Source organism: Panthera pardus, unplaced genomic scaffold (assembly GCF_024362965.1).
Source record: "Panthera pardus isolate Hobbes unplaced genomic scaffold, ASM2436296v1 HiC_scaffold_6, whole genome shotgun sequence".
NCBI classification, from domain to species: Eukaryota; Metazoa; Chordata; class Mammalia; order Carnivora; family Felidae; genus Panthera; species Panthera pardus.
Genome location: NW_026526991.1, coordinates 107,252,400 through 107,279,124, shown reverse-complemented (window position 1 = coordinate 107,279,124; position 26,725 = coordinate 107,252,400). Strand labels below are relative to the sequence as shown.

General features: G+C 43.4%; 1 protein-coding gene and 1 long non-coding RNA gene across 4 annotated transcripts; one reads left to right on the top strand and one right to left on the bottom strand.

Moving 5' to 3' along the window:
• Positions 1-732: 732 nt before the first annotated feature.
• PEX26 (peroxisomal biogenesis factor 26) lies at positions 733-11,866 on the bottom strand. Of its 3 annotated transcripts, XM_019465102.2 has the most exons (6): positions 11,749-11,862; positions 11,257-11,552; positions 9,784-9,924; positions 9,005-9,300; positions 7,228-7,374; positions 733-3,702 (listed from the first exon to the last, which is right to left on the bottom strand). In XM_019465102.2, the coding sequence occupies exons 2-6, from the start codon at positions 11,469-11,471 to the stop codon at positions 3,602-3,604; spliced, it is 900 nt and encodes a 299-aa protein (XP_019320647.1). In that variant the 5' UTR covers positions 11,472-11,552; positions 11,749-11,862; the 3' UTR covers positions 733-3,601. The 3 variants fall into 3 exon arrangements, with proteins under 3 accessions (XP_019320647.1, XP_019320648.1, XP_053750978.1); XM_019465103.2 differs by having other exon boundaries at positions 11,257-11,866; XM_053895003.1 differs by lacking the exon at positions 733-3,702 and adding an exon at positions 5,844-6,273 and having other exon boundaries at positions 11,257-11,866.
• Positions 11,867-12,052: 186 nt separating this feature from the next.
• Positions 12,053-13,595, top strand: LOC109276284 (uncharacterized). The gene is made up of 2 exons (XR_002084568.2): positions 12,053-12,167; positions 13,389-13,595. It is a non-coding gene; the product is annotated as an uncharacterized LOC109276284 (long non-coding RNA).
• Positions 13,596-26,725: the final 13,130 nt, after the last annotated feature.

Below are 26,725 nucleotides of genomic sequence, written 5' to 3'. Positions count from 1 at the left end.
ATGTAGTCATGTGCAAACACATACATGTAAAAGAGTGGAATCACCTGCACAAAGCTCCTCAGTCCCTTCTAAGCCCCTTTCCAGAAGCAGAACAACTCTGTCCTTGTCCAGCCCATCCACCCCTGCAATTGCCCAGAGTAGCCTAATTTCATCTCTCCACCTCACCCCAACCTCTTCAGCCTCCTATTTGACCACAGAAGAGCATTACCCCCATTGCTGCCCTCCTTAGCATCCCTAAATTATAAAATATCTGTTCTATGTTATATTCTCTCAGAACCCAGTAAAACAAATCAACTAACTCCAGCTAAAGTTACCCTTCCCAGATATATTTGCATATTAACAGTGAATTTCAGCCAGAGAGTGACTGATTTTAGAGCAAGTGAAGCAGAATCATATTGCAGTGAAAAGAACACCACACTTAAGGGTCAGGAGACCTTGATCTTACTCAGGCTATGTGATTCAGGGCAAATCACTTCACCTCTCTGGGTCTTGATTTCCTTAACTTAAAAAAAAAGTGGGGGGGAATATAAGAGATGATCTTTCCAGATCTAACACTGTAAAATCCCACCATACAATGCTGCTTCTCAGATTGCCATCCCCTGAACTTGATGTGTACCGTGTGTGTTCAATAGCACTGTCCGAAAGAAATTCAATGTGAGCCGTATATGTCACTTTAAACGTTCTAGTAGCTCCACAAAAAAAGTAAAAAGAAACAGTTGAAGTTAATTTTAATAATAGATTTTATTTAACCCAATATATTCAAAATATTATAATTTCAACATGGAACCAATACAAAAATTATTGAGTTTCCATTCTTTTTTTTAATACTAAGTCTTCAAAATCCAGGTGAGCATTTTACATTTACAGAACATCTCGATTTGTACCAGCTATATTTCAAGTGTTCAAAAGCCACACGTGGCTAATGGCTACCATACTGGACAGCACAGGTATAGGCCTAACAAGGATGTCCTCTCTTCATTTCTGACCTCGTTAAGCCCAAAGTTGAAGACTGATTTAATACAAGCCTCCATCCTTAGAAAAGGTCAAAGTCATCAGAGCAGTTTTGGTTCTGAGTTCCTCGTCTGACTGGGAAGGTAGCTGGGGCTGGTTACCAGACAACATTGCAGAGTTCAAGACAAACATAAAACAGAGAACCAAGAAGCCTATAAGCATAATAATATGAAGGAACTTCAGGGGACAGACAGAAAAATGAACTGGGCATAGTTGAGTCTTCTTTTTACTCAGGGTTTTCACAATACAAAACACACTGTAAGCACACAGACATTTTGTCATGGCAGCTATATTAGCTCATTACTTTAAACACCTCTGAATACCTTCAAATTCCCAGGTGTTCAGCTAAGCAATGGAGAAATAGCTACCACTCACAAGAGTTCTTATTTGAGGCAGCGTGCCAAGCACTAGGTAAGGAGGCTCTCATTTGCTCCACCAAAAGTCCCTATGAGATAATAACTCACTAACAGATGAGGACACTGAGGCTGAAAAGGATAAGTCACTTTCCAACAGTCACACACCTAGTGAGTGGTACAGCAGGAATCCAAACTTGATTCTTAAACACTGCCACAAGCCACACTCTCCAGCTTCAAAGAGCTCACAGTTACTGGAGGCAAGAGGATTTCACAATTATAAGGCCATAGGGTCACTACCACAGAAAGGACATGAGATAGGGGCCTGGAAGCAGAGGACATAGGGAAAGGATTCCCAAAGGTAACCCTTGAGTAAGTCTAGAATTGAGCTGGCCAAAAAGTGGGAGCTGGACCTTCCAGAGGGAACCGAAGGAGCCGAGGTGTGAGGAAGCATGCAGTGCTCAGAAACCTGTGACTGGCTCAGCAGCTGAAGGGCAGTGTGAGTAAGGAACAGAGACCCCACATGAAAGAGGAGGTGTTAGCCAAAACTAGTGCATAAGGGGATTTAAATTTAAGGAGAAATCCCACGTGAGCCATGGGAAGCCATTAAAGAGTTTTATCTAGGGTAGTGAAAGGGACCGGATTTTTATTTTCAGAAATAATTCCAACAGAGATCTCACCTTGTCTCCTTTCCTCTCCCCAAGAGTCTTCACTATTTAAAAGCCCAAACATAAAAGCACAGATTTGTGTCCTACAGAGTTGGACACACCCTAGGGATTTATCTCCCAATGACCTGTGAGGTTTACTTAGTCTACCCATTTTACTAAAGAGAAGTTATTGACTTGGAACTCCTGAAGAGGAACCTATGGAAAACTACTAAACGCATCTCCTATATTCCGGCATCAACACTGCCCAGAGCCCCAGGAAGGAATGGTTTGTTTGGTCTTCAGCCTCAGAAAGGCTAACCCCTGCAGGAAGCCTTTCATAATTCTGACAGTGTAGTATTGTGTACATATACTTGCACAGACACATGTAAGATTCTCGCAGCCAGTGACAGAAAACACTGAAACATTTCAAATACTCAAATGCTATGGCTCCAATGCCTCCTCCCCCTAACAATGAATAAAATCGTTCATTGCCTTCAAAACCCATGTCTTCCCTCTGCACAACTCCCTCCACATATCCCTTCCAGCTCACCTGATTACCCAGTTCCATTTTCAGCTCATCAGCCTCTAAGGCTAACCTACTTTTCAAGGCCACACAAGCAGAAAGACTTCTACATTATACAAACAATAAAATATAATTAGAACAACAGGACATAGAAGGGGTTGGCGGACCAGCAACAATATGTACTGAGGAAGCAAAGATATAGGTAGAACCTGGTAAAACAGCCATCAGACAAAGTACAAAAATACTATTGCAGAGCAGGGGGAAGGGACTGACAGGAAGAAAGAGAGCACAGGAATGCTGAGTGTGTAATAGAGCAGGACTTGGCCACTGACAACCTGGAAAATTGAGCTGAAGCCCAAGAGGCACCGAGCAGGATCATTTTCCCCAGTGAGAAGGGCAGAGCAGCCTTACTTTGCTTTCAATAGTGACCTGGGTGGTTCTGAAAGCCATGTCCTGGTCTAAAAAGAGAGGGCCCATGCAGCTTCAAGCCCATTGCAAAACCACAGGAATAATTAGACCAGATCTGTGGAGAGGAGCATAGAGGAGAAGTAAAAGGCCCTCATAGATCCTCACACTCTGCCTAATTAAGGACCTGCCCTGTGAAGCAAATCTCAAAGGTAAGTTTTTCAAGAAAGTAAAAGGCCAAGGGTCATTCCATCAGAGTTTTCTGAACTTCCAGCTTCATTAACCTGCTGACCTGAAAAATCAACCCCTTGCCTTTGCCAAGAAGATGGAATATTTCACGGATACAGTCTCCTTTCCCAAACCCCTCCTTTATGAGGGGCCCCTGATAAAAGGGAATACTATTCTGGAGGACTTGAGCTCTCTGGCCCCCTTTGTTTCCACATTTCCTACCAACATCAGCCAAAGTAGGGTGCAAAGTGGAAAACATTCAGGTGGCAAAACACAGTTCACCATACTGGATCAGCTCTTTCTAGAATCGGGCTGGCCCCACTCCTATGGGGGCCCAGCCAGCAACAGGAAATAGGACGCCATGGATGAGTTACTCTGCTTCTGTCACAGCAAACTTGGGGATTAGCAAGGTTGAGGTGAATGGGAAAGACCACTCAGTCATGGATAGGAAGCCGGTAGAGAGAAAATATGGCTTCCTGAATCCGATGGAAGAGCTGAGACAGCTTGCAGAGGAAGGGCAAGGATGAAGGAGAAGCTGCAAGGGAAAAGGAAGTATGATGTCAGTATCCCCACCTCTACTCCCCTCCTCTTCCCTCAGCCTCAAGTCCCGTCTCTTGGAAACTCTGCCACTCTGGGAGTATGTCTGATCTTTTTAAAGCATATTTTGATGTTTAATATTATTGGCTCCTCCTCCCCTCCCCAACAATAAAGAGTTTCACTTTCTCTAGGATATATTCTCTGGGAGATATTTTCTTCACTTGGATTTAAAAAAAAAAAATTATGTCTATTTTTTGAGAACGAGAGAGACAGGAGCGTGAGCAGGGGAGGAGCAGAGAGAGAGGGAGACTCAGAGGAGGCTCCAGGCTCTGAGCTGTCAGTACAGCTTGAACCACAGACAGTGAGATCATGACCTGAGCTGAAGTCAGACTCTTAACCAACTGAGCCACCCAGGTGCCTTGGATTACAATGACCTTAAGTTTGCTGAGAAAAAGATCGAAACTTATTATATTTTTAATCTAACTTTTTGATACACACACACACACACACACACACACACACACACACACAACTGGTGATGGTGGCTGCCTCTGGGAAGATAGGTTTTTAAGAAGAAACTTCCTCTCCAATCCTTTTTGTACCTTCTCAACCTGGAGCCAAGTGACAGTATTACCTATTTTTATCATCCATTAATTATATTGAAAATAAAGTAAAATCTACCTCTTTGGAATTAGGGCTGAGTTGGTGGGTTTGTTTTTCCTTATTTGGTTACTAATTTTTTAACTGATTTTTTCTTCTTAAAAAGAAAAATGTTGTTTTTAAAGAAAGCTATTGACAGTCTCCTCTCTTTATATCCTTCCTACAGAGTTCTAGTTGCAGCCTAGCCATGGGTTCTCCTCTCCTGCAGCACCACCACTGCAATGAACCAAGACTGCCACTGGGGGTCAGGAGTGTCAGGCCAGGGCATTTTAAGGAAGCTCCAAGCAGCCATGGAACCAGCAAGCTCAAACTGTCTCCTGCTGTCCCCACTTAGAAGACCAGGACACTAAGGGCACCTGGTGGCTCAGTCCGTTGAGCCCGACTCTTGATTTCAGCTTGGGTCATGATCCCAGGATCCTGGGATCAGGCATACATCAAGCCCTGCTCAGGCTACGTGCTGGGCCTGAAGCCTGATTGGGATTCTTTCCCTCTGCTCCTCTCTCTCTCTCTCTCTCTCTCTCTCTCTCTCAGAAAAATAATTAAATAAAAGAAAAAGAGCAGGACTTTTAAGAACTATAAAAAAAAAATTCTAAATTGTATCAAGTCTCTAGAACAAAGTAGAAAGTCAGAGGGTGAGCAGGAATGAATACAAACTATCCTTAGTTCAGCAAAGTGAAAGGACAACTTTTTGTTTGTTTATTTTTCAGAGAGAGAGAGAGAGAAAGAGAGAGAGCAAGGGAAGGATGGGGGTGGGGGGGGAGGGAGGGAGGGAGGGAGGGAGGGAGGGGGAGAGAGAGAGAGAGAGAGAGAGAGAGAGAGAGAATCTTAAGCAGGGGCTCAATCCTATGGCCCTGGGATCATGACCTGAGCCAAAACCAAGAGTCAGATGCTCAACTAACTGAGCTACCCAGGCATCCTGAAAAGGACAACTCTGAGCTATGCAAAAAAAGCTCGCTGAAGAAGAGAAAGGGAAATGGAGAAAATGGGGAAGACCTGAAGATTAAATCAAGAATAGGCAGGGGTGCCTGGGTGGCTCAGTGGGTTAAGCAGCTGACTTCGGCTCAGGTCAAGATCTCGCGGTCTGTGAGTTCGAGCCCTGCGTCGGACTCTGTGCTGACAGCTCAGAGCCTGGAGCCTGTTTCAGATTCTGTGTCTCCCTCTCTCTGACCCTCCCCTGTTCATGCTCTGTCTCTCCCTCTCTCAAAAATAAATAAAACGCTAAAAAATTTTTTAAAAAAGAATAGGCAATTTTTTATTTTTTTTTTATTTTTTTTTTAATGTTTATTTATTTTTAACAGAGAGACAGAGCATGTGTGGGGGAGGGGCAGAGAGAGAGGGAGGCAGAATCCGAAGCAGGCTTCAGGCTCCGAGCAGTCAGCACAGAGCCCGACGCAGGGCTCGAACTCACAGACTGCGAGATCATGACCTGAGCCGAAGTCAGACGCTCAACCGACTGGGCCACCCAGGCGCCCCAAGAATAGGCAATTTTTTAAATAGACAAATTATTTGTGTGACCCTGGGCTAGTTACTCGTTTCCTGTGGTTCTTAGGTTTCTCAACCAAAAAAGAAAGAAAAAGAAAATGAAGCGACTAGAATAAGGGTTTCCAGTTTTTCCTGCAGTTTTAAAAGTTATAATTCTATAATCCTTAGAGTTATAACTCTAAGTTTAAATTCATGAGAAGAGTAGATATTAGATTATAACTCACATAAAGTAACACACAAATACAAAAATCTAAAAGAGTGAGCTCCTAATCTTTGGCCCAACACTTAATTTTGAGGGATTAATCCTCAGGAAATAACCAGGGTTGTTCCCAAATAGCACTTAGAGAGTTTATCAGTCCCCGGATCAGTCTCAGTGCTGGGCATGGATCTTGCTTGGGATTCTTTCCGTCTGCCTCTCACCCTCTCTCTAAAATAAAAAAATAAATAACTAAATAAAAGAAAAAGAGCAGGGCTTTTAAGAAAAAACACTGCAAAAAACAGAGTAAGAAATCATCAAGGGGTGCTGGGTGGCTCAGTTGATTAAGCATCTGACTTCAGCTCAGGTCACGATCTCATGGTTTGTGAGTTCGAGCCCCACGTCGGTGTCTGTGTTGACAGCTTGGAGCCTGGAGCCTGCTTCATATTCTGTGTCTCCCTCTCTCCCTGCCCCTCCCCAAACTCACATTCTGTCTGTCTCTCTCTCTCTCTCTCTCTCTCTCTCTCTCAATAATATATAAACATAAAACAAAAAAAAAAAAAGAAATCATCAAAGTGTTCAACAATAGGGAACTGTGAATCAATTATGGAAGTTTCTATCAATTGGAGTATTATTTAGCCATTGAAAGACGTTTTAAAGAATATTTATAACCTGCAAAATTGTACCTATATCCATAAAGAAAAAGACCGAAAGTATAGCCATTACAATGGCAAACTTTTAGGTGATTTCTGTTTTCTTTATACTTTTTTCTATTTTCCACATTTTCTAAAGTATACATGTATTTTATTTATAACTTAATACAATTTTTTTTAGATATGATGATTAGGAAAAAAATTTTTTTTTAATTCTGAGTTTCTAGTCAGAGTTCACCCCTGAATAAAGGAGATGACAATGACTCAGTCAATGTTCCAGGAGTCAACAGAGTAGAGGCAGTTTCCTCCATGAGGGATTGCTCTCATGGATTCCAGGGCTATTCTCTCCTAGGTGGGTTTGGCTGGATCTCAATGAGGCCCAACAATCCCTCCTCCCTATAGAAGAGACTTGGGGAGAAGTGGCCCAGGAGATAGATACCTCCGTTCCCAGGAGGCCTCCCACAAGCCCAGCCCCTATCCAACTGTCCCTTCCCCAGGAAGAGCGGGAGGGAAGACTGGCTTCATCACTTACCTGGATCAAACCTTACCACCAAGAGGCAGAGGATCAAGGCAGCCAGGAGGCTCTTTTTGAAGGGCAGGGAAAAGAAGTGGCTCACTGTAGAATCCCAAAGCCGGCGGAGCAACATCAGTAGTGACAGGAACTTGTGGGAGAAGGAGCCTGGTCAGGGAGATAAAGCATAACTGCAGCATAAGTCACAGGAACCAGCTTCACTGATTCTGAGCTTTGAGCTTGATTATGAGAGTTGAGCAAAAGGTAACAAGACTAGTTTACTCATGTAATTCATAAAGTGGTTCTAAAAGAAATTCTAAAAACTCCAAAATGTTTTGAGGACAGACAACATCACTAGAATATCATCTCCTTAGGAGAGACTTTGGACAGACAAGACCTACTCAGCTGGGTAAACCTGGCATATTTGGTGTGTTTTTTTCAATAGACTCATAATTTTATAGCTTTCTTTATATTCTGGCCTAAGATATGTACAGAGAGTTACACAGAGCAATAGTTCTTGATGATCACATTAATACAGGAAAATGAAGTGCATTTAATACATATAGTGAAGAATTCAAAAGTCTTAAGTTCTAAATATAAACATGAACACCACCAGCCCAAGAACAAGTGGTGCCAAGTCCTGATAGAACAGTCTGAACTTGCCATCAAACCCTTTTCCTAACCTTTCCTCCCCAGGAGATGGAGGGGCAGAGAGCCTGGGTAGTCACAGCTCATTCTTGAAGCCAACAACCTGTTGGCAAAGAAGTGATTCTATCTCAGAAGTTTCATGCTCATTAGCACACAAAGAAAAAACACTTTGGAGAACAGGATTACATTTAACTGAAGAACTTTCATAGAAAAAAAAAAGGATCAGACTTATTCTGTATATACCAAGAGAAAAATCAAGGAACAGTACCTAAAAACTACCAGAAAAAAAAACTTAAATCCAGCATCAGGAAGAACTTCTCTACAGAACTCTTCACAGATGGAATGAGCTGCTTCCGGAGATAGTGGATTTTCAGTCCTTGTATAGACTAGATGATCACTTGAAAAGGAGATGAAAAGGATTCAAAGACCTGGCAAGGGTCTGGAGCAGAGGACTTTTAAAATCCCTTGTAACAAAACAACCCCCAAGCCCATACCCAACCCTGTGTAGGAACCCCTTGCATGATGCCAGCCAGGTGTATGATGCTGAGTCTTGAAGTGGCTCCCCTGTAAAAGCCATCTTGTGAAACTGCACTCTAATTGGCAGAGGTGGGCTGCCCCTTCGGGGGGACAGAGGTCACTGAAGAAGATACTCAAGAGATCTAGTAAATAAAGGCAGACAGCATACTGGGCAGTGGGGCCCAAGATGAAGGTAAGTCATTTTTATCTAAGTCAATTTACCAAGTTATTGTGCCAGCTTATTTTCCTTTTGGTATCCCACCGCATACCTCAGCTGCATCTGTATTTGGACCAGTCTTTAAAGGAGGAATAACATCCCACTCTGGCCAGCATGATAGAGACAAGAGATCTAATGAAAGGACCCCAAGGAAAAGGTGGCTTTCAAGAAACAAGAGTTAAAGATCCTGAGACTCAGTGACACCTCCCTGTATGGAGACTCTCCTTCCACTGCCAACTATAGAGGGTCAGGGCTTGGCTTTTTTAATCAAATCAACAGGTTTCCTATTCTGTGATTTGGGAGTTACTCATACAAATAATTGCTCCCAAGCTCTTGGAAAAGTCATGATAAACCCCAAGGTCCAGGGGAAAGCTTACAACTCCACTTTACGGAGGCCACAGAAGGAGAATGTCCTACCTTCCTGGTTCAGCTTCTGGGCCTCCTCAGAGCCCAAGCATTGGTGTTTCTGCCGCTGCCTTGCCTTACTAATGGCCTGGAGTACGTCCAGCCGCTGTTCCTCACTGAAGCCTGCAGAGCCCACCACTAGCTCCTCAGCCTCCGACAAGCAGCCCAGGGGTAGCAGCACCCGCTGTAGGTGAAGTTCTGCCAAGGCTCTGTATTCTGGAAGGTCCTGATTGTCTGGGTCTTGCAGCCAGGCACTGACCACTTCCAGCACAGCTCCAGGCTCTTGCATTTTGCTGTATAAAAGAACACTGCAGCCCCGAATAATCCAATCCCCAAAAAAAGAACAGTTAGTGCTCCACGGTTGGTTTACCTCTCATAAACCACTACATTCTCCCACTCAACCCCTTCCCTGTTGTCCTCCAGTCCTTCCCTAGGGGATGATGGCATTGGTAAGAATTAGGAATTCCTAGGAAGTAGCAAGAAGCTCCCTCAGCTCTGACATATTCCAGTTGTATCACCCCTCTTCACATCTCCTGTTCCCCTTTGTCCCCCTCCTCCTCTTTTCCTCTACCCAACATTCCCCCCTCCTCATCCTTTATCACTATGTTTTGAAGTCCGAAAAAAACCAAAAACCAAAAAACAAAACAAAAATAAAAACACAGGGAAAGAATCATATTTGGAAGGAAATGGTAGAGAAGGGCAAAAGAGAAGATATTAGGCACTGATTCAGAAAAGGACATGAATATCCTCTTGTTCCTGAACTGATCCAATGAGTCAGAACAATGACCTACCATAGCTCCAGGACTTTGGGGGGTAGCTTTTCAGGAACCTGGTAATATTGAAGAACCCAGGACAGGACTTCCCGCCACCGATTCATTTCTGCCAGGGCCTGGATCCCCACAATACACAGGGAGCACTTCACCTCCAAGGAGCTGTTGGCAGAAGAACTAGTTCAGGTTTTAAGAAGTGGTCCCCTTCTGTTTCCATTCTCACTTCCACCCTGGGACTGTTCCTCCCCAGCTCCCAACTTAGCAGTCATCACCTCTACCCTCCCCATTAGTATTCGGATTCAAATTACAACTGGTCTTGGAGCATCTGCATGGTTCCATCAGTTAAGCATCTGACTCGTGATTTTGGCTCAGGTCATGATCTCAGGGTTCATGTGATTGAGCCCTACACCAGGCTCTGCGCTTACAGAGAGAAGCCTGCTTGGGATTCTCTCTCTCTCTCTCTCTCTCTCTTTCTCTCTCAAAAGTAAACTTAAAAAAAAATGTTTTAAAAAATTACAACTGGTCTCATGAGCCCCAACACGGAGAAAACTGCCCTTTCCCCAGGAGTTCGATGTTCCTGAAAACCTCCTGGAGGCAAATCAACTGTTGCCTAACACACATCTTTGTATCTAGGTGAAATCAGGGAAGGGGAAAGGGACAATGTGTAGCACAGATGTATAGGTGGAAAGAGAGCTGGAGCTAAGAGTTTGCTTAGTGACGAAATGGGCATGGAGCAAGGTTTCTGCCTAAATGTAGGTACAGGCACTTCACAACTGGCCTGTTGGCACCACCAAGTAAGGTGCCTCCAGGCACCTGGAATAACAGTCTTCAGCATTTACTGCAACAAGCCCCTACCCAACCCCCTGAAAAAAGCCAGAGATCCCCAGTTCATCCTTCTCTGGGGTCACCTTTGACTATTCTACCCATCACCTCCCCAGTATAGCCTATGTCAACATTATAATCCACAGAGAAATTATGCCCTCAAAAAGAAGCTGAGAGCATTTGAAACAGCAATGTAGGACCAAGCTTTCCTCCAGATTGGATTCTTTAATCCTATCAATCCTTCAACAGGATCAGGACACTACTCCTACTCTGAACTCCATTTCCATTCATCAGCCAAGGTCAAGTGAACAGCTTGGGGGAGAGTATACCTAGGAGAGGACTTCCACCACCTGCTCGCTGAACCTGCTTACCGAAATAATTTGACAATACGCATTCTATCTTCCCAACATGCCATTCAACACTGGAACAGGGAAGCAAAGAACTGGCTGTGGGTTCTCACTAAGCTCTGTTGCACGACTTGACCACTTCTTCCTCATTGTGCAGTGCCTCAGTTTCCTCCTCTGTAGAATGGGCACACCAGCCTCTCAATGAGGAACCACTAATGAAACCAAGGTGTAAGGCTCCTTGTGAGCAATCTGGGAAAGACAGAACTCCTAAGAGCTTTAGTCCCTCCCCAAGATCACCCGGAAATGAATGGAGCCCAGCACCTACGTGCCCGCATCAAGGTTGGCCAAGCTCGGCAAGGCGCGTTCACAGGTCTGCAGCGCCGCCCCGAAGTCCAGGTGTACAACTAAGAGGTCTGCCGCCTCCTCCAGCAGAACCACGGCTGCCGACGGGGCTGGGGCGGCACGCACAGGCTCACTGCTCCTCAGGGGCCCCCCGAGCCCCCTAAGGGGGGCTGCAGGTGTCGAGAAGTCACTCTTCATAGCCAGCCGGGGCTTAGGGCCTGTCTCCCCAGACGTCAGAGTGGCAGCCTCTCCGGGGACTCCGGGATATCCCGAGTCAGCCTGGGAGAAAAGGGACAGTCCTCATAACCTTGCCCACAACCTTTCCCGAGGCCGAGTCCTGGAGAAGGAAAAGTTAGTGGCCATATCCAAGGCAACGGCTGGGCTGACTGGGCGGCTGCTCTAGCTCAAAACAGGTTGGCACGTGGGGAACCAGTTTACACCATAGATTTGCAGAACAGCTGCATCCCTGCAATACCTGGATCTAGCTTCTCTGGCCCCACGACATGTACTGATACCACCTTCGCCCCGGGGAGTGCCGTTCCAGGTTCCGTTTTTATGAATAGAGCCGCTCACTGCAGGAGCGGGACGAGGGCGAGGACATCTTTCCGGCTTTCGCAGCTGCCTGCAGACTCGGAGCTTCCCGGCGGCGCGGAGGACTCTGGGAGCTGTAGTTCCCTGGCTCTCGGTTCAGTCGCCCTCTCGATGCAGATAGAGGAGTTCGGACTACAACTCCCAGCATGCCACGCCCCAGGAACTGCCCCTGTACCCCGAGAAAACAAACTCGCAAGGAAGATTTGGGAAATTACAAAGCAGAGGCTGTGTTATGACATGGGGAGCTCCCCTCATTAACCACTAACCAGCAGAAGCCGGACAGAAGAAATTCCAGTAATGGAGGTGAAATTACAAGCGGGCTTTTAATACTGAGCTTTCTCCAGGAATAACAATTCGAATATTAGGAAGTGGAGCAGGAAAAACACTGAAAAGAAACATCAGAGCTAGTCACTTTTCCTTCCATGTTCCTCCTTCCCAGGCATAGCTCACATTTATCCAGTGCTTATCCTAGTGCTATGCGAAACGCTTTGCGTGCAATCTCATTTAATCCTTCCCTCAACCCTGGGGGTTAGGAATACTGTTATCCCCATTGCACAGGTGAGGACATTGGAGACTATTTAAATAATTTGCTGAAGGTCACACAACGAATAGGTGGAAAATACAAAGTCAAAAAGGCTCTTTTTGCCCAAAGACATATATTTAACCACTATTCTGTTCTGCAGGACAGGACTGAGTCTATGCTTTCTATTCAGAGAATTTACAATCATTGCCCAAGCAAGTTACATAAGCTCATTGAGCCTCATTGCTTCCTATAAAAGAGATATTCCTATAAAATAAAAACAAAGTCATACAGTGTGTAATGCAATTTATAATGAAGTGCTAGAACAGAGCAGGTATTCAATAAATTATAGCTATAATAATAAATAATTTTATACAGATACATAAATTATATTTATTTGTGTATTCTGTGCTTCACCCAGACTTTGCTGAATTTATACTTCTCTCAGCTTTAGTTTCTCCTCAGCTCCTTACCTTTTCAACTCTTTGTAAAACTTCTCTAATTGTTTATTCCGCTGGTGATTAGATTAGAAAGTCCAGGCACAGGGCAAGTACCTATTTACACCATACATTCCCTTCCCTTGTCACTAGATATAGATATACCCATCTGCTGGGCTTTCAGCTCTCTGTAGAAAGTCTTCATGGAAAGCTGAAGCAGAAACATGAAATCCATCAGACTTCTGAGGAAAGAAAAGTATAGACCCCGTAACCATATAAGGTGATGAAGTCAGGACTTCACTTATTCCACAAATACTTTTGAACACCTACTAAGTGGTAGGCCCTGTTCTAAGTACTGAAGATCCCACAGTTAACCAAAGAGACAAAAATGTCTGTTTTGTGGAGTTTGTGCCATAGTGAAAGGAAACAAAATAAAAAATAAGTAAAATACAAACAGTAGTGTGTCAAATGATAATAAATGCTGAGGGGAAATAAAGAAGAGTGATTGGGAGTGACAACAGTGGAGGGTTAGGTTCGATATCTACATTTAACTTTGTTTCCTAACAGGAAATCCAGTGGTGGGGACAAAGCAAAGAGAAAATGTGGACCTTCTGCTCAAGACTAGCTCATTCCCACACAGAAAACTCCAGAGGCAAGCAGAGATCCCTGGAAATTGTGGATCACAGTCTCAGAATGAAGTGACCAAAATGTTTTATCAGTTCTGCCTCAGATTTGATTATTACAGCACTGCAAATAAAAACCTTGTTCTCAGAACTGGGTTTAGAAGTCTTCCCTGAAAAATCAGGAAAGCAGTAGGAGCATCAGAAAATGGACTGGGGCTGGCCTAGACAGGTTGAGACCTCCTCTCTTTACTTCCAGGAGCACCACCTCAGATTGCTTCCTTGAAAAGGTTCCTTCCTTAAGGGTCGCCTGGTGCTCAGTCGGTTAAGTATCTGACTCTTGATTTCAGCTCAGGTCATGATTTCAGGGTCTTAAGATCAAGCCCTGTGTCAGGCTCTGCACTGACAGTGCAGAGCCTGCTTGGAATTCTCTGTTTCCTCTCTCTCCACTCCTCCTCTCACTCACATGCACTCTCTTCTCTCATCCTCTCTCTTTCAACATAGGTAAACTTTAAAAAGAAAGAAGGAAGGAAGGAAGGAAGGAAGGAAGGAAGGAAGGAAGGAAGGAAGGAGAAAGGAAGGAAGGAAAAGGAAAGGAAGGAAGGAAGGAAGGAAGGAAGGAAGGAAGGAAGGAAGGAAGGAAGGAAACCTCTTCCTTAAATCCTAATAAGAAGTTTCTTGCTGTTTCTGATGCTTCCAGGTGATGGCAGCACAGTCTTAAAAGACTTGCTAGAAAAAAATTTGCCTATTTAGTGGTATAGCTGACATAATGAGGACAAGAGATGGGAGGTGGGTGAGGAGATTGCTAAAAATCACATGAAAACATGATTGTGTTCCTATTTCTGTGTTTCACCCAATTTTTGACTATACGGGACTTCAGTGGTCTGTATGTCATCACTTAACCTTTAGCACTGTTATGTCCACAAATTGATTCTTTAACGTACTACCGTGACAGTCCACTATCTCCCCTTATGTCTGAATGTACCCAGAATTTCTCAGGCTAAGACACAGAAATCCTAAACATAAGCAAGTTCATTCCACCTGAGGGGGAATGCACAGATATTATGTATATAAAACCAGTCTTTCTGACTCAGGATTCATGACACAAGCCTTGAAACTACCTATTCTCCCCTTGGGATAAGTCAAAGAGTGGAAATAAGGCCTAATCTATAAAGCCAGATCTAAGGTCTGGTCCATGCTAATATTTGTATCGTTGGAATCTTCTCATTTTGGAAAAATATAGTAAATGAGATGAAAAATCCATATTATGGGTCATCCTCTAACCCTGACCCAAGCTCTGGAACTTGGTGCTCTTCCTTCTGTTCTGTAAGGTGCTCAGTCTATCTATCCATGGATTGCCTTAATCTGAAATGTGGATTTGCTTTGCTTGCTTTGGGCAGGTGATGAGTTGGTATTTTTGTACCAGAAAGAACTCTAGACTGGAAGATGAGCTATACCAGTTAGAATATTGGTTCTTTCAGTGACTACACCAGACCTCTAGAAAGTCACTTAAATCCTCTAAGCCTCAATTTTCTCATTTGAGGACATGGATAAGAACACCTGCCCATAGGGTGGTTGTAAGGATCAGAAGAGGCCACGTGACAATGGCCCTTTGAACTCTTTAAATCTCTGGAATAGTTCAGGCTGATTATAAGGCCAGTAGGTATAATATATTGGGGAATGAGTAAGGAGAAGAAAGAATTTCATTCTACCTCAAAGTTCTGTAATCTTATTTTCTGACCTGGAATCCAACTCTTGACTCTTTCTTACAAAGGTCAGTAATGCTCATATCTGCAGTCAGCCCATCCTATCCTGCCCTCTCCAAGCTGATTCTACATTCTGTGACAATAGACAGTATCCATAGCTGGTCCATCTAACACATCTCTTCTAGCCAGGGATGTTGGTGGCAAAGCTCCAATGGAGTAGAATCATACCTAGTATGGACCTTTGACCAGAAGCAAGCCAGAAAGATAAGTATTAGCAGGGTGAAGATAATGTTTCTCCAGGATGGCCAAGGAGTGTGCCTCCCTCATTCCAGAACTTCATCTGTTGGCATTTTTATGACTCTTTTTTAAAGACTGGACTTGGTGTTTAGGGCATAGTTCAATGCTTCCCATTTGCTCCTCTCCATATAGACACAGCAGAACTCTTACTTTGCTTCTGTGTCTAAAAAGTACTTATAATAATCATAATCATTCTCTATAGTGCTTTACAACAATAAGGCAGGTCAATTTATAAGTATGATATTACCTATGTACTAGGTGCTATTCTAAGTGGTTTACATTTAACTCATTTTAATCATCAATAACCCTATGACATAAGTCCTAGTGTCATCCCTATATTGTAGATGAAGAAACCAAGGCACAGAGAGGTTAAGCAACTTGCCAAAGATCACACAAAAAATGCAAAGAAGGGCTGGGACTAAAATCCAAGAAATTTCACTCTAAAGTCTTCCTTTCTTTCCTTTTTTTTTTTAAAATTCATCCATCCATGTCAAGAGAGAGAGAGAAAGAGAGAGAGAGTGGGGTGGGTGGGTGAAGAGAGAGAGAATCCCAAGCTGGCCCCGAGCTGCCAGCAGGAAGCCTAACTCAGGGCTGGATCCCACAATCGTGACCTGAGCTGAAATCAAAATTCTGACACCCAACCGATGGCCACCCAGGTGCCCCTAGAGTCTTTATTCTTAACTAATGCATAATACTGGCCCTACAAAATACTTTCACTTATTTTATTTGAGCTTAACAACCAGCCTGTGAGCAAGGTATATTATTATTCCTACTTGTACATGGGAAACTAAAGCTCAGAAACTGCTCAAAACATTTGGTTTCAGTGGCAAAGCTGACATAATTAATGGAGATTTCTAACCAGATCCCATGCCCAGGCCATTCTTCAAAGGGTCATCAATAGATCCTTTTCATCATGGTGAAGGTGACTGGAGGCAGCCACTCTATGGAGACCTGTAGTCCAATTTCACTTTTTCTCACCTATTGCAGGAGTCAGAGTATTCACTCAGAGAAGTTCGAACAAATCTTTGTGATGCCAGACCAAGCCTGAAAAATAAAACAGGTAATGGATGCTCACTAGGAATAAGTCAGCCCTGGCTCTCTCATGAAAGAGTGGAAAGATGCTATCTCCTCCCTGGAATCTTTTCTGATTACACCTTATTCAAGCTAATCACTCCTTCCTTCAAACTCCCAATTGTGCTTTGCTTTTTTATGCCTTTCTTGTTGGTCCTTCCCAGTTTCCAAATCTTCTTATAGTTATTTGTGTCATTTCACTATTCAACTGTGCCCTTCCTGAGGGCAGGGACAGAGTCTCACTCATCTCAGGACCCTTGTGTGGTCTAGCATGGTGTAAAGCAATAGACACCCAATGCTCAGGAGGGACCCCACCTCTCCAGAGCTGTTCTGCATCATTTGGTCTCGACATTCGCTGGCAAGCACTATGTGAAAAGGTTGGAAGCTGAGGAGTTACATAACCTAGACCAGCCACCCAAAAAAAGGAGATACCTACAGGTGTTTCCAGGTACCCATACCCCTAGCTTGCCTTCTTGGCCACAGGCAATTTGCAATGTTCCTTCTTATTCCCTCTTACTTACTTCTTAGGAAATATTCTAATAAACTCAGTCAACCTGAGTGATAGAATTTTAGATTTGGAAGGACGTTTAACGTACCACAGCCAGAAACTGAGGCCAGGGGAGGTCAAGCAATAGCTTGATATTACACAGCTGAAGAAGGCAGCAGTTCTTGCCCTGCCCCATGCTGCCCCAGAGAGGATCTCACCTTCACTCAAAAGTGCTTTCCTCACTAGTCCAGAAATCCTTGTCATTAATCATATTTTGGGGCAATTTATTTATCTTTTTTAATGTTAGTTAGTTTGTTTGTTTGTTTATTGAGAGAGAGAGAGAGAGAGAGCCAGGGAGGGGCAGAGAGAGAGACAGAAAGAGAGAAATCCCAAGCAGGATCTGCATTTTCAGCACAGAGCCCAATGCAGGGCTCAAATTCATAAACCGTGAGATCATGACCTGAGCCAAAATCAAGAGTTGGATGCCTAATGACTGAGACACTCAGATGCCCCACTTTGAGGTCATTTATAGCATCAAGGTCACTGTTAACACACAGATACTGACTGGGAAGAGCAGCACATGGAGTTATTGCCAGCCATTAACACCCATCACACCAGTGCTCTCTCCCCTCCCACCATGGAGAGCAGCAGTAGTTCTCAAAACCTGCAGTTTTTGCCCTAGCAGGCCTTCAGGGGAAAATGGGATGGAAGGGTTCTCAACACACAGCTTTAATATTCCAAGAAGAAATTATGCATTTACTTGAGATAATGCTCTAAATGTTTATTTGTTAATGGATCCTCCTTAGTAGACAAAACATTCCAAAACATAGGATTGATAGAGGAGCAATTGAAAGTGATCCTTTGTATTTAAAACTGAAATTTAAATTTGTATTTAAAACTGTACTTAAAACTGAAAACTGAAAATGTGGCTTATATATACAATGGAATACTACTTGGCAATAAGAATGAAATCTTGCCATTTGCAACAATGTGGATGGAACTGGAGGGTATTATGCTAAGTGAAATAAGTCAGTCAGAGAAAGACAGATACATATATTTTCACTCATATGTGGAATTTGGGAACTTAACAGAAGACCATGGGGGAAGGGAAGGGGAAAAAATAGTTTCAAACAGAGAGGGAGGTAAAACATAAGAGACTCTTAAATGCAGAGAACAAACAGGGTTGATGAGGAGGTCAGAGGGGGGAAATGGGTAATGGGCATTGAGGAGGGCACTTGTTGGGATGAGCACTGGGGGTTGTATGTAAGCAATGAATCATGGGAATCTACTCCCGAAGCCAAGAGCACACTGTATACAGTGTGTGTTAGCTAACTTGACAATAAATTTTACTTAAAAAAAAATAAAGTAATAAAATAAAAGACTGAAAACCATGAGAGAATATTTATGTCCCAAGTTATTTCCTGAAATTCTGTCCTGAAGTACAATTTTGAGCCAACAAGCACTGATTAAGGTATTCGAGGAGTGGCAGAGAAGGGAGAAATGTTGGGAGGATCTCCAGAAAACTTAATTTTAATCTCAACCAGGTGAAGGTAGTAAGAAAAGAAGGGTATGGTAAGAACCTCAAAGAAGCTTTAATTTAAAAAAAAAAAAGAAGAAAACAGGGGCGCCTGGGTGGCCCGGTCACTTAAGCATCCAGCTTCAGTTCAGGTCATGATCTCGTGGTTCATGAGTTCAAGACCTGCATTGGGCTCTGTGCTGATAGCTCAGAACCTGGAGCCTGCTTCACATTCCGTATCTCCCTCTCTCTCCGCCCCTCCCCCACTCGCTGTCTCTTTCTCTCTCTCAAATAATAATTAAACATTTTAAAAATTAAAAAGAAAAGAAATATTAAAAACCAAAGCGAGTGGTGAGCATTTTGTAATGTATATAATTGTCAAATCACACTATACACCTGAAACTAATTTAATATTGTTTGTCAACTATACTTCAATTTAAAAAAGATGTTGAAGGGCAGGCCTTCAGTCTTACCAATCCAGGTAGCTTTAGTCAACCCTAAAATTGGACTCCTTGTTGAGCACAGCAAGTAAAACAAATATTTGTCCACACTGTTCCATGTGTCCAAGGCCTAAAACAAATAAAGTATAAGTATAAAATAAATAAAAGGAATTGCAACTTGCCTTTGCATTTTTAGAATTATTATCCTCAGCAATCTCAAGAGCATATTGGTAACCCCATAAATACCCTGACCCCACTTAGCAACTGTTTTCAGAGCAGAGTGACACCAGAAAGAACATTAAAAAATTAGTAAAGTGAGGAAAACAGATGTCTAAGCATATTTTTTAAGCAAGGGTAATTCCGTTCATTTCAAAAATTAAGGACTACTCAGCAAAGCTCCAATCTGTTGTTGTAAAAGCCTTTCTCTACAAGTCAGTATGCTCAGTGGGAGAGAAAATTACCCTTCCTGGGATTCACTCAAGCTCAACTCTGAGAGGTGCTATTCACATGGAGTCTGTGTGAATGGCACCCTCTGGAGATGTGCAGTTTTATTTTGTTTTTTGTTTTTTTTTTAATTTTTTTTAAACGTTTATTTTTGAGACAGAGACAGAGCACGAGTGGGGGAGAGACAGAGGGAGACACAGAATCTGAAGCAGGCTCCAGGCTCTGAGCTGTCAGCACAGAGCCCCTCCCAGGGCTCGAACTCATGAACCTTGAGATCATGACCTGAGCTAAAGTCAGATGGTCAACAGACTGAGCCACCCAAGTGCCCTGAGGTGTGCAGTTTTAATACCTACAAACCCTGACATGGCAGACCTCTTTTTTTCCTGGCTCCACATTAACTCGTGCTTCAATGCTGAAATCTGAAAATGGTTCAGTTCTTTCTGGAGACAGTTGTTTGTGACAACAGGGAAGAATCTGCTCTTCCCCTCCCCCACCTCCTACTCTCTTGTCCTCACCGGGGATGGGCTGCACAACAGACAAGCTGCCTCCAAGCTTGTGTGGACTTGCCTGTGGGTAGTTTTCTGGGAAGATTATCATGAATGGTAAGGCATGCTGGCACCATCCCTTTTATTTTGTGTCCCACTGGGAGGTTGTTCTTTGTGCTTCTGGTTCTGAAATTTAGGAGGACAGTGGAAGCCGATTACAAATGGGCTCACCACACCCTTCCTCTAGTCAGTCAAGGGTGATTACCTGGGCAGCATGAATGAGGGGGTGAGTTATAGTTCTACCTGACAGCCAGGTCTAAGGTAAGCCAGAATGAACAGAGGTAGTAAAACAGGACTCACATGTTACCATAGCAAATAAGGAAACTCAGGTGTACAAGGCTATGATTAAAACTACCATATTATTGCAGCCTAGGAAATAAACAGAGATGAAAGGTCACCTCTTCCCCTCCTTTCAGGGCCATTTTGGAGGGAATCCCCTCCATTCCCCTCCAACTTCTTTTCAGAGGCATTTGTCATACAACTTCTCCTTGTTGCCAGAAACTCCATTTCCCATACCTAAGAAAACATTCTCTGGGATTAAAGGACCACCAAATGGATTCTCCTAGTGTTTTACAACCTGAGATCTGCCTTTTTGATACCTGCTTTCCTTTTGTCTTTTAACTGTTTTTGTTAAAATGATACATAACCAGAGTAAAAATAATCCGAGCAAGACAGAAAAGTACAAGAGAATAAGAATCATCTGAAATTCCATCACCCATAAATGACAACTTTAACATTCTGATGAACATCCTTCTACAAATACACAGAGTATATATGTATAATTATACATAATTAGCTGCCCTGTAACCTGACTTATTAATTCATAGTATGTCATAGGACCCCTTTTTATTTTTCAATGGAATATTGGTATTACCCACTACCTAAAACAAGAAACAAATAATCCTGCTGCTACTAGCAACAATTCACATGTTATAGTTCTTTGTAGCTAAAAAGTAGTTGTACATCCTTAATCCTATGTAATCCTGAAGCTGGAAGGAAAACTCTGGGGAGTCCATCTCCCTTCTTTTGAGGTTTAATTCTAATCATCCCTCACATTGGTGTAATACTTTACAACTTCAAAAGCATCCTTATTTGATTGTAACAAAGTAAGATGATCAAAAGTGAGAGATAATGCATTGTCATAGCCACATTTACATTGTCATAATATATTAATAATAGTCATAACTACATTTATTGAGAAATTAGTATGCGCCAGACTCTGTGTTCAGTCCACTGCATGCACTGTCTCATGTAATCCTCACTATCCCCATCTTAGAGATACTATAACTAAGATTCAGAAAACAGTGATTTGATCAAATTTCCCCAGCAAATCCAGGTGCTATTTTAATCTAAATGTGTCTGACTTTAACATTTTCTGTTTTTAATCAGCATCATACTGCATGTTATTAACAACTAACTTTAGTGCAGCACTGTACAAAACACTCAAACATATATTGTTATCTCCATTTCATAGCTAAAGAAACCAAGGCCAGAGAGGTCAAATGATTTGCCTGAAGTCTTGGAGCCAGGACCCAACCATTTTAATTCTAAGCCGGCTGCTGCTTCCACTATACTGTGCCAGTCTCCTTCCTCTGACTATAGATGCAGAGTGTGTCAAAATGCTTCTTTCAGAGCTCCAGAGAAGGGCATTTAAGAATGTAAGATCTTTCAAAACCCTTCCTGCTGCAGTGAAATCTGTTTCTTCTGCAGACGGAACAAAGGTCAGCCTCTTCTGCAGAAACTAGGCTCTTGATCACGTACGTGCATGGTGAGTTGGGAAGACATAAAGTTGTGGAGCTCAGATCAAGTCCCAATCATTCCTTCTTCCTGGCTTTCTTATGCTTTGGACATAGGGAAGAGTTGGTCTGTCTTGTCCTTTCCTTTCAGAGAGGAGGCAGAGAGAGTGTTTATTCTTGATGATACGAAACTAAAGATGATGAAACAAAATGGAATGAGATGCAGGGAAACCATTAAAAGCAGCGTAGGTGGAAGGCATATATAAGGAATTAAACAGCATCTTTCTGATATACAGGCAGAGTTGGTTTGTGGAGGCAATTAGGCAATGAAAATTAATATTTTCTTCTTTAAAGATAACAATTTTTATTTATAAAGCACTCCTTGCTGGAATGAGCTCAAAGCATTTAATGAGTGCTGGCTAATTACCCCACCCAACAATCAGGCAGCCAGGAAAAGAAAGATAATTATCCCCATTTTGCAGGCAGGGAGATTGAGCCACAGAAGAGTAGTACCTTGCATAAAACCAGAGAGCTTAAAATAGAAGGCAAGCCTCCTAATAGCAATCTTCCACCCCACTGTATGTTTATAGACATAGACTCCTTAGAAAGGAAAACCCACTTGCTGGCCAGAAAAAAGCAGCCGTCACTCATTGGGAACTACAGCTCCCAGCAGACACCAAGAAGAGACAGGGCTGTGCCCCTAGTGCCCATTCCAGATTTCCAAATATGGAGAAGGACTGGGTTTTGGAAGAACAGAATGCTCACCCTTGAAAGAGAGGGAGAGAAAGAGGGAGTATGAGGTAAGTTTGGATTATTTAACTCTGTCACCTAAATGTCTGCCCGGTCTTTGAAATATAGCAGCCAAAGTCATGATCTTTTAATAAATCTTGCTAGAAGATTTAACTCTGTAAACCAAGCAGTTACTGTAGCAGAATCCTATTTTTTTCCTAAGATTAGATATGTGCTGACAGGAATGGTTCAGTTCTAGGTGGGTGGTCAGATACCCTTTGTCTGAGTCCAACCAGCTCAGAGGTGATGGTGGTGGTGGTGAGAAGGAAATTCCCAGTGAAGAATAGCTCTGCTGTGATAGGAACAGACATTCCTGAGGCTAGGGCTGGTGGCCAGCTTGCTGAACCCAAGCACAAGCAGCCCTGGGAGGACAAGGGTTACTCCGTTTTCTGCTTTGGAGGCTGCTGAGCCCGCCTGGTGGGAGAGGCTTGAAAGAACTCTTTCCTCATTCTATCTCATTCTGTCAACAAACACTTACTAAAGCACCGACACTCAAGGCACTGGGCTAGACGATGAGGGGGAAATAAATCATAAGACCAGATTTCTGTCCTCAGGATGCTTACGATTAAGGGATGGGGTAAATACAAAGGGAAAGATGAAGCAAAGGGAAGAAAGAAACAATGCAAGGCAGTCTATTATTTATACTTTTCACCCAACATTTAGTTATCTACTGATTACCTGCCTTAGGCCAGGCACTGTTCAAGCCACTTGGAATACAATGGTGAATACACCAAAAGAAAAAGCGTCTACCCTTGTAGATTTTACTGTCTGGTATGTCTGGGGATGTCTGGGGAAAGAGTCCTCCAAGCAGAGGGAACAGTGAGTGCAGAGCCTTGAGATGGAAATGAACTTGGTGAGTTTGAGAGCAAGCCAGTGCAGCTAAATTAGGGGAGTGGATGAAGACTAGAGCAGGAAGAAATGAAGTCAGAGAACTAGTCTGGCGTCAAATCACACAGGGCCTTATAAGGCACAAGGTGTGAATTAAGTTCTAATTGGGAAACAAATTTTACCAGTAGTTTTTAGCAGTAGTTTGTTATAACTTGATGTAAAGTGCCAGATGAAGGGAACAGACCTGTAAAGGAGTTTGGAGAATAAAGGAGAGAGATCACTGAACTGGGATGGACAAGGAAGGCTTCCCAGCAGAATGGGATGCAAGCTGAGTGTCAATAATTAAATAGGAACTGGATCTAGAGAGAAAGCATTCCAGCTGGAAGGAACTCCAGGGGCAAGGTGTGGAGTCAGAATGGCACATTGCACGTTCAGATCATCAGTCTGCCATAGATGTGGTCATATGGGGGAGTAGTGGATGGTGAGGTTGGAGAGGAAGAATTGGAAACATTTAAGGTCTCTATGGCAGAAAGTTCTGAATCTCAGGTTAACAGTAATTGGGAGATTTGAATGCGCAGAGGCATTATTCACAGACTTGAAATATCCAAAGAATCTGGTCTTCACCAGGGGCCAACATTTTCCTCTAAGACACTTGTTGCTTTCCAGGCTTTTGATTCCCACATTGAAAGGCAACTGAGTTGCACAATTCCAGAGGGCACCATTTACATTGTACCATATGTGAAAGGCGCCCCCTATTGTATGACATAGGCCATGAGGCAAATGGTGTTCTCTGGAGCTGCACAATAGCAGAGGCCCTGATTAACATTTTGGAGGATAAATACCAACCTGCCCACAGATGACACATAGTGCTTCAGTAGCTTCCATCACCTTTAAGATTAAAGCCTAGCTGAACTAGCTGCAGAATCAACAGGGATGAGGAGAATTGGCTGATGAAGAACTGGAAGGAGAATGGAAAAAAAGAGGGATTAAAAGAGGAGGCAAGGAGGGGCACCTGGGTGGCTCAGTCAGTTAAGCATCCAACTCTTGGTTTCAGCTCAGGTCGTGATCTTGCAGTTCGTGGGATCTAGCCCCAAGTTGGGCTCTGTGCTGGCAGTGCAGAGCCTGTTTGGGATTCTCTCTCTCTCCCTCTGTCTCTGCCCCTCTCCCCCTTGCACTGTCTCTGTCTCTCTCAAAATAAATAAACTTTAAAAAGAAAAAAGGAGCCAAGGGAAGAAGCACTTAATTTGGGTCATTCTTTTGCCCAGTGGAACACAAGAGGGAAGTAAAGGAACTAGGAGAAGAAGGGTTACAAGAGGGGAGAAAAGGATTGCTCAGGTAGCTGAGCTGCAAGTAGAATTAGTAGAATTGCTGTGATCATTAGTAGAGCCTGTGATCATTCTCCTGCAGGATATCATGGTACCGCTAGTCTGTGGGCCTCAGTAGGGCAGCAAGCTGCTGAGCCGAACTATGGTTTTGGGAGTTCTAATGAAGACCCAGACCCTGAGGCAGTTAGCTTGACCATCCAGTTACTGGGTGTGTAGGATAAGTTGTATGCCTACTTAAGCACCTCACCAAGGAGTCTCCCAACTGTTTCCTTCTACCTGAATTTGGGGAAACCATGGTGCTCTTGCAACAGGTCAAAGCAGAATAAACTCAAAGTAAATGGCATTCCTCTCTGTGCCTTCTTCTTCCCTCAACCCTCAAAAGCCAGACAGAGAAGGGAATTTGCATGAACCAGGAACAGCAAAATGTTGCATGTGTGCATGCTTCCCCAGGAAAGGGCACAAGGTGGTATGTTTGGGATTGATATGTTCTCTGCCCATACTGATCCATTTTACATTCTCAATAATAAGTAGTAGCAATAAAACATTCTCTTGGGCTATCACACTGAGTTTCCACACTCCCTCGGACACGGCAGACCCAGTAAATACAAAATGGGCCGCGTACCCAAATTCCAACAGCATTACCTCTCCAGGATCTCCTCTTTCTTCCCTTCCCATATAGTCGTTGCATTTGGAATAGTTTTGCCCTTTAACTCCTGCACTAAATACAACTGTCAAAGAGCTGCAAATACAGCTGCCATGCCCTGCCCTACTCTTCCCTCTTCTGGGAAGCCCTTTCCTACCTCCTAGACTAGACTAACCCTCCAGAGTTCAGCTCAATTATCTCCTCTGAGGAGGTTTTCCTAAATCCCTCTTCACCTCTCTCAGGTAGATTAAGTGCCTCCCCATCTGTATTCTTGTAGCATCCTGTACTTAGCTGTGCTATAGCACACTAGCTGTCTGTTTACTTAAATGAATCCCCCACTAAACTATTAACTCCCTCAGGATAAAGAGCTATGTATTTTATTTCTATATTTCCAACTTCTAACCCAGTGAACTGGTGGTGATCATTTGTTGAATGACTGAATGGCCAGGATTCCTTGGCCTAATGAGTTCTCTACCAGTGAAGTAAGAATTAAGGCCGTGGTCTCAGTTTTCCAGGCCAGCCGACTGTCTTATTAACTAACATACCCATTTCCTGGAAAATTCTTCACTCATACTTTCAAGTCCTCCCCTCTCCCTTCCCCCAACCCCCACCCAGTTATCACCCCCACATCTGGCCACCCTTTACCCTGAGGCTCCCCATTATTATTCATTGGAATAAGAAAACACTAGTGTCTTTCTGGATTACCAAAAAGAGATCATCTTGTGTTCTTGGATGTCAACCTTCCATTTCTTCCTCCTCCTCTGCCTAAATCAGGAGAATGTTAGCTTCTGGCACTCTCTCCAAACTGTATTGGATTAACCTCCACCCCCACCCACCTCAGCTCCTACCTGAACATAAGAGGGATACAAAACCTCAGAGAGAGTCTAGATGTGAGAAATGAATCCAGTGTGAAAAATAAGATTTTTGCAAGCAAAAACATAGAAGCTGAGATTATCAGCATTTAGCTTGGAAAACTGAGAGGAGACTTAGTTGGACTATGCTGTCCCATCTTGGAGAGCTCTTTGGGTGGTGGAAGGATTAGGCTGGAAGGAAAATGAAGTTAGATATTAGCAAGAGCCTCTTTGATGTGTTCATAGTTTTAACAAATTTCCACTATAGGAAGTGTCTGCCTGGAATCAGGGCTGGGAGAGTGCAAGACTCCTGGAAGTCCTTCCTTTCCTGGAACTCCATGCTCAGGGCTGGCTGTGGCCTTGCTGGGACACAAATTCCATTCGTTGAGGCTATTTTTGATAAATTAGGTAGTGAGGGAAGGATGGGAAAGTGCCACCCCTAAAGGAGGGGATCCACTAGGTCAGGATGCAATGAGGCAATACTGTGAGCCTCTTGGATCCCCTGAACAATGGTTTTCCATGTTCAGGATGCCCTGGATTAAGTGAGTAATCTCTGTGGAACCTGACCTGTCAGCAGAGAGGGTACAGGGCCAGGACCCTCAGACA

What these genes read in the sequence shown, in the direction of transcription:
- PEX26 (XM_019465103.2), bottom strand. Translation starts at nt 11,471, where the DNA reads ATGAAGAGTGACTTCTCGACACCTGCAGCCCCCCTTAGGGGGCTCGGG. An exon ending in GCCAACCTTGATGCGGGCAC is followed by an intron (nt 9,925 to 11,256) that starts GTAGGTGCTGGG and finishes TTCTGCCAACAG; the next exon opens with CTCCTTGGAGGTGAAGTGCT. An exon ending in CCAGAAGCTGAACCAGGAAG is followed by an intron (nt 7,375 to 9,004) that starts GTAGGACATTCT and finishes CTCCCTGACCAG; the next exon opens with GCTCCTTCTCCCACAAGTTC.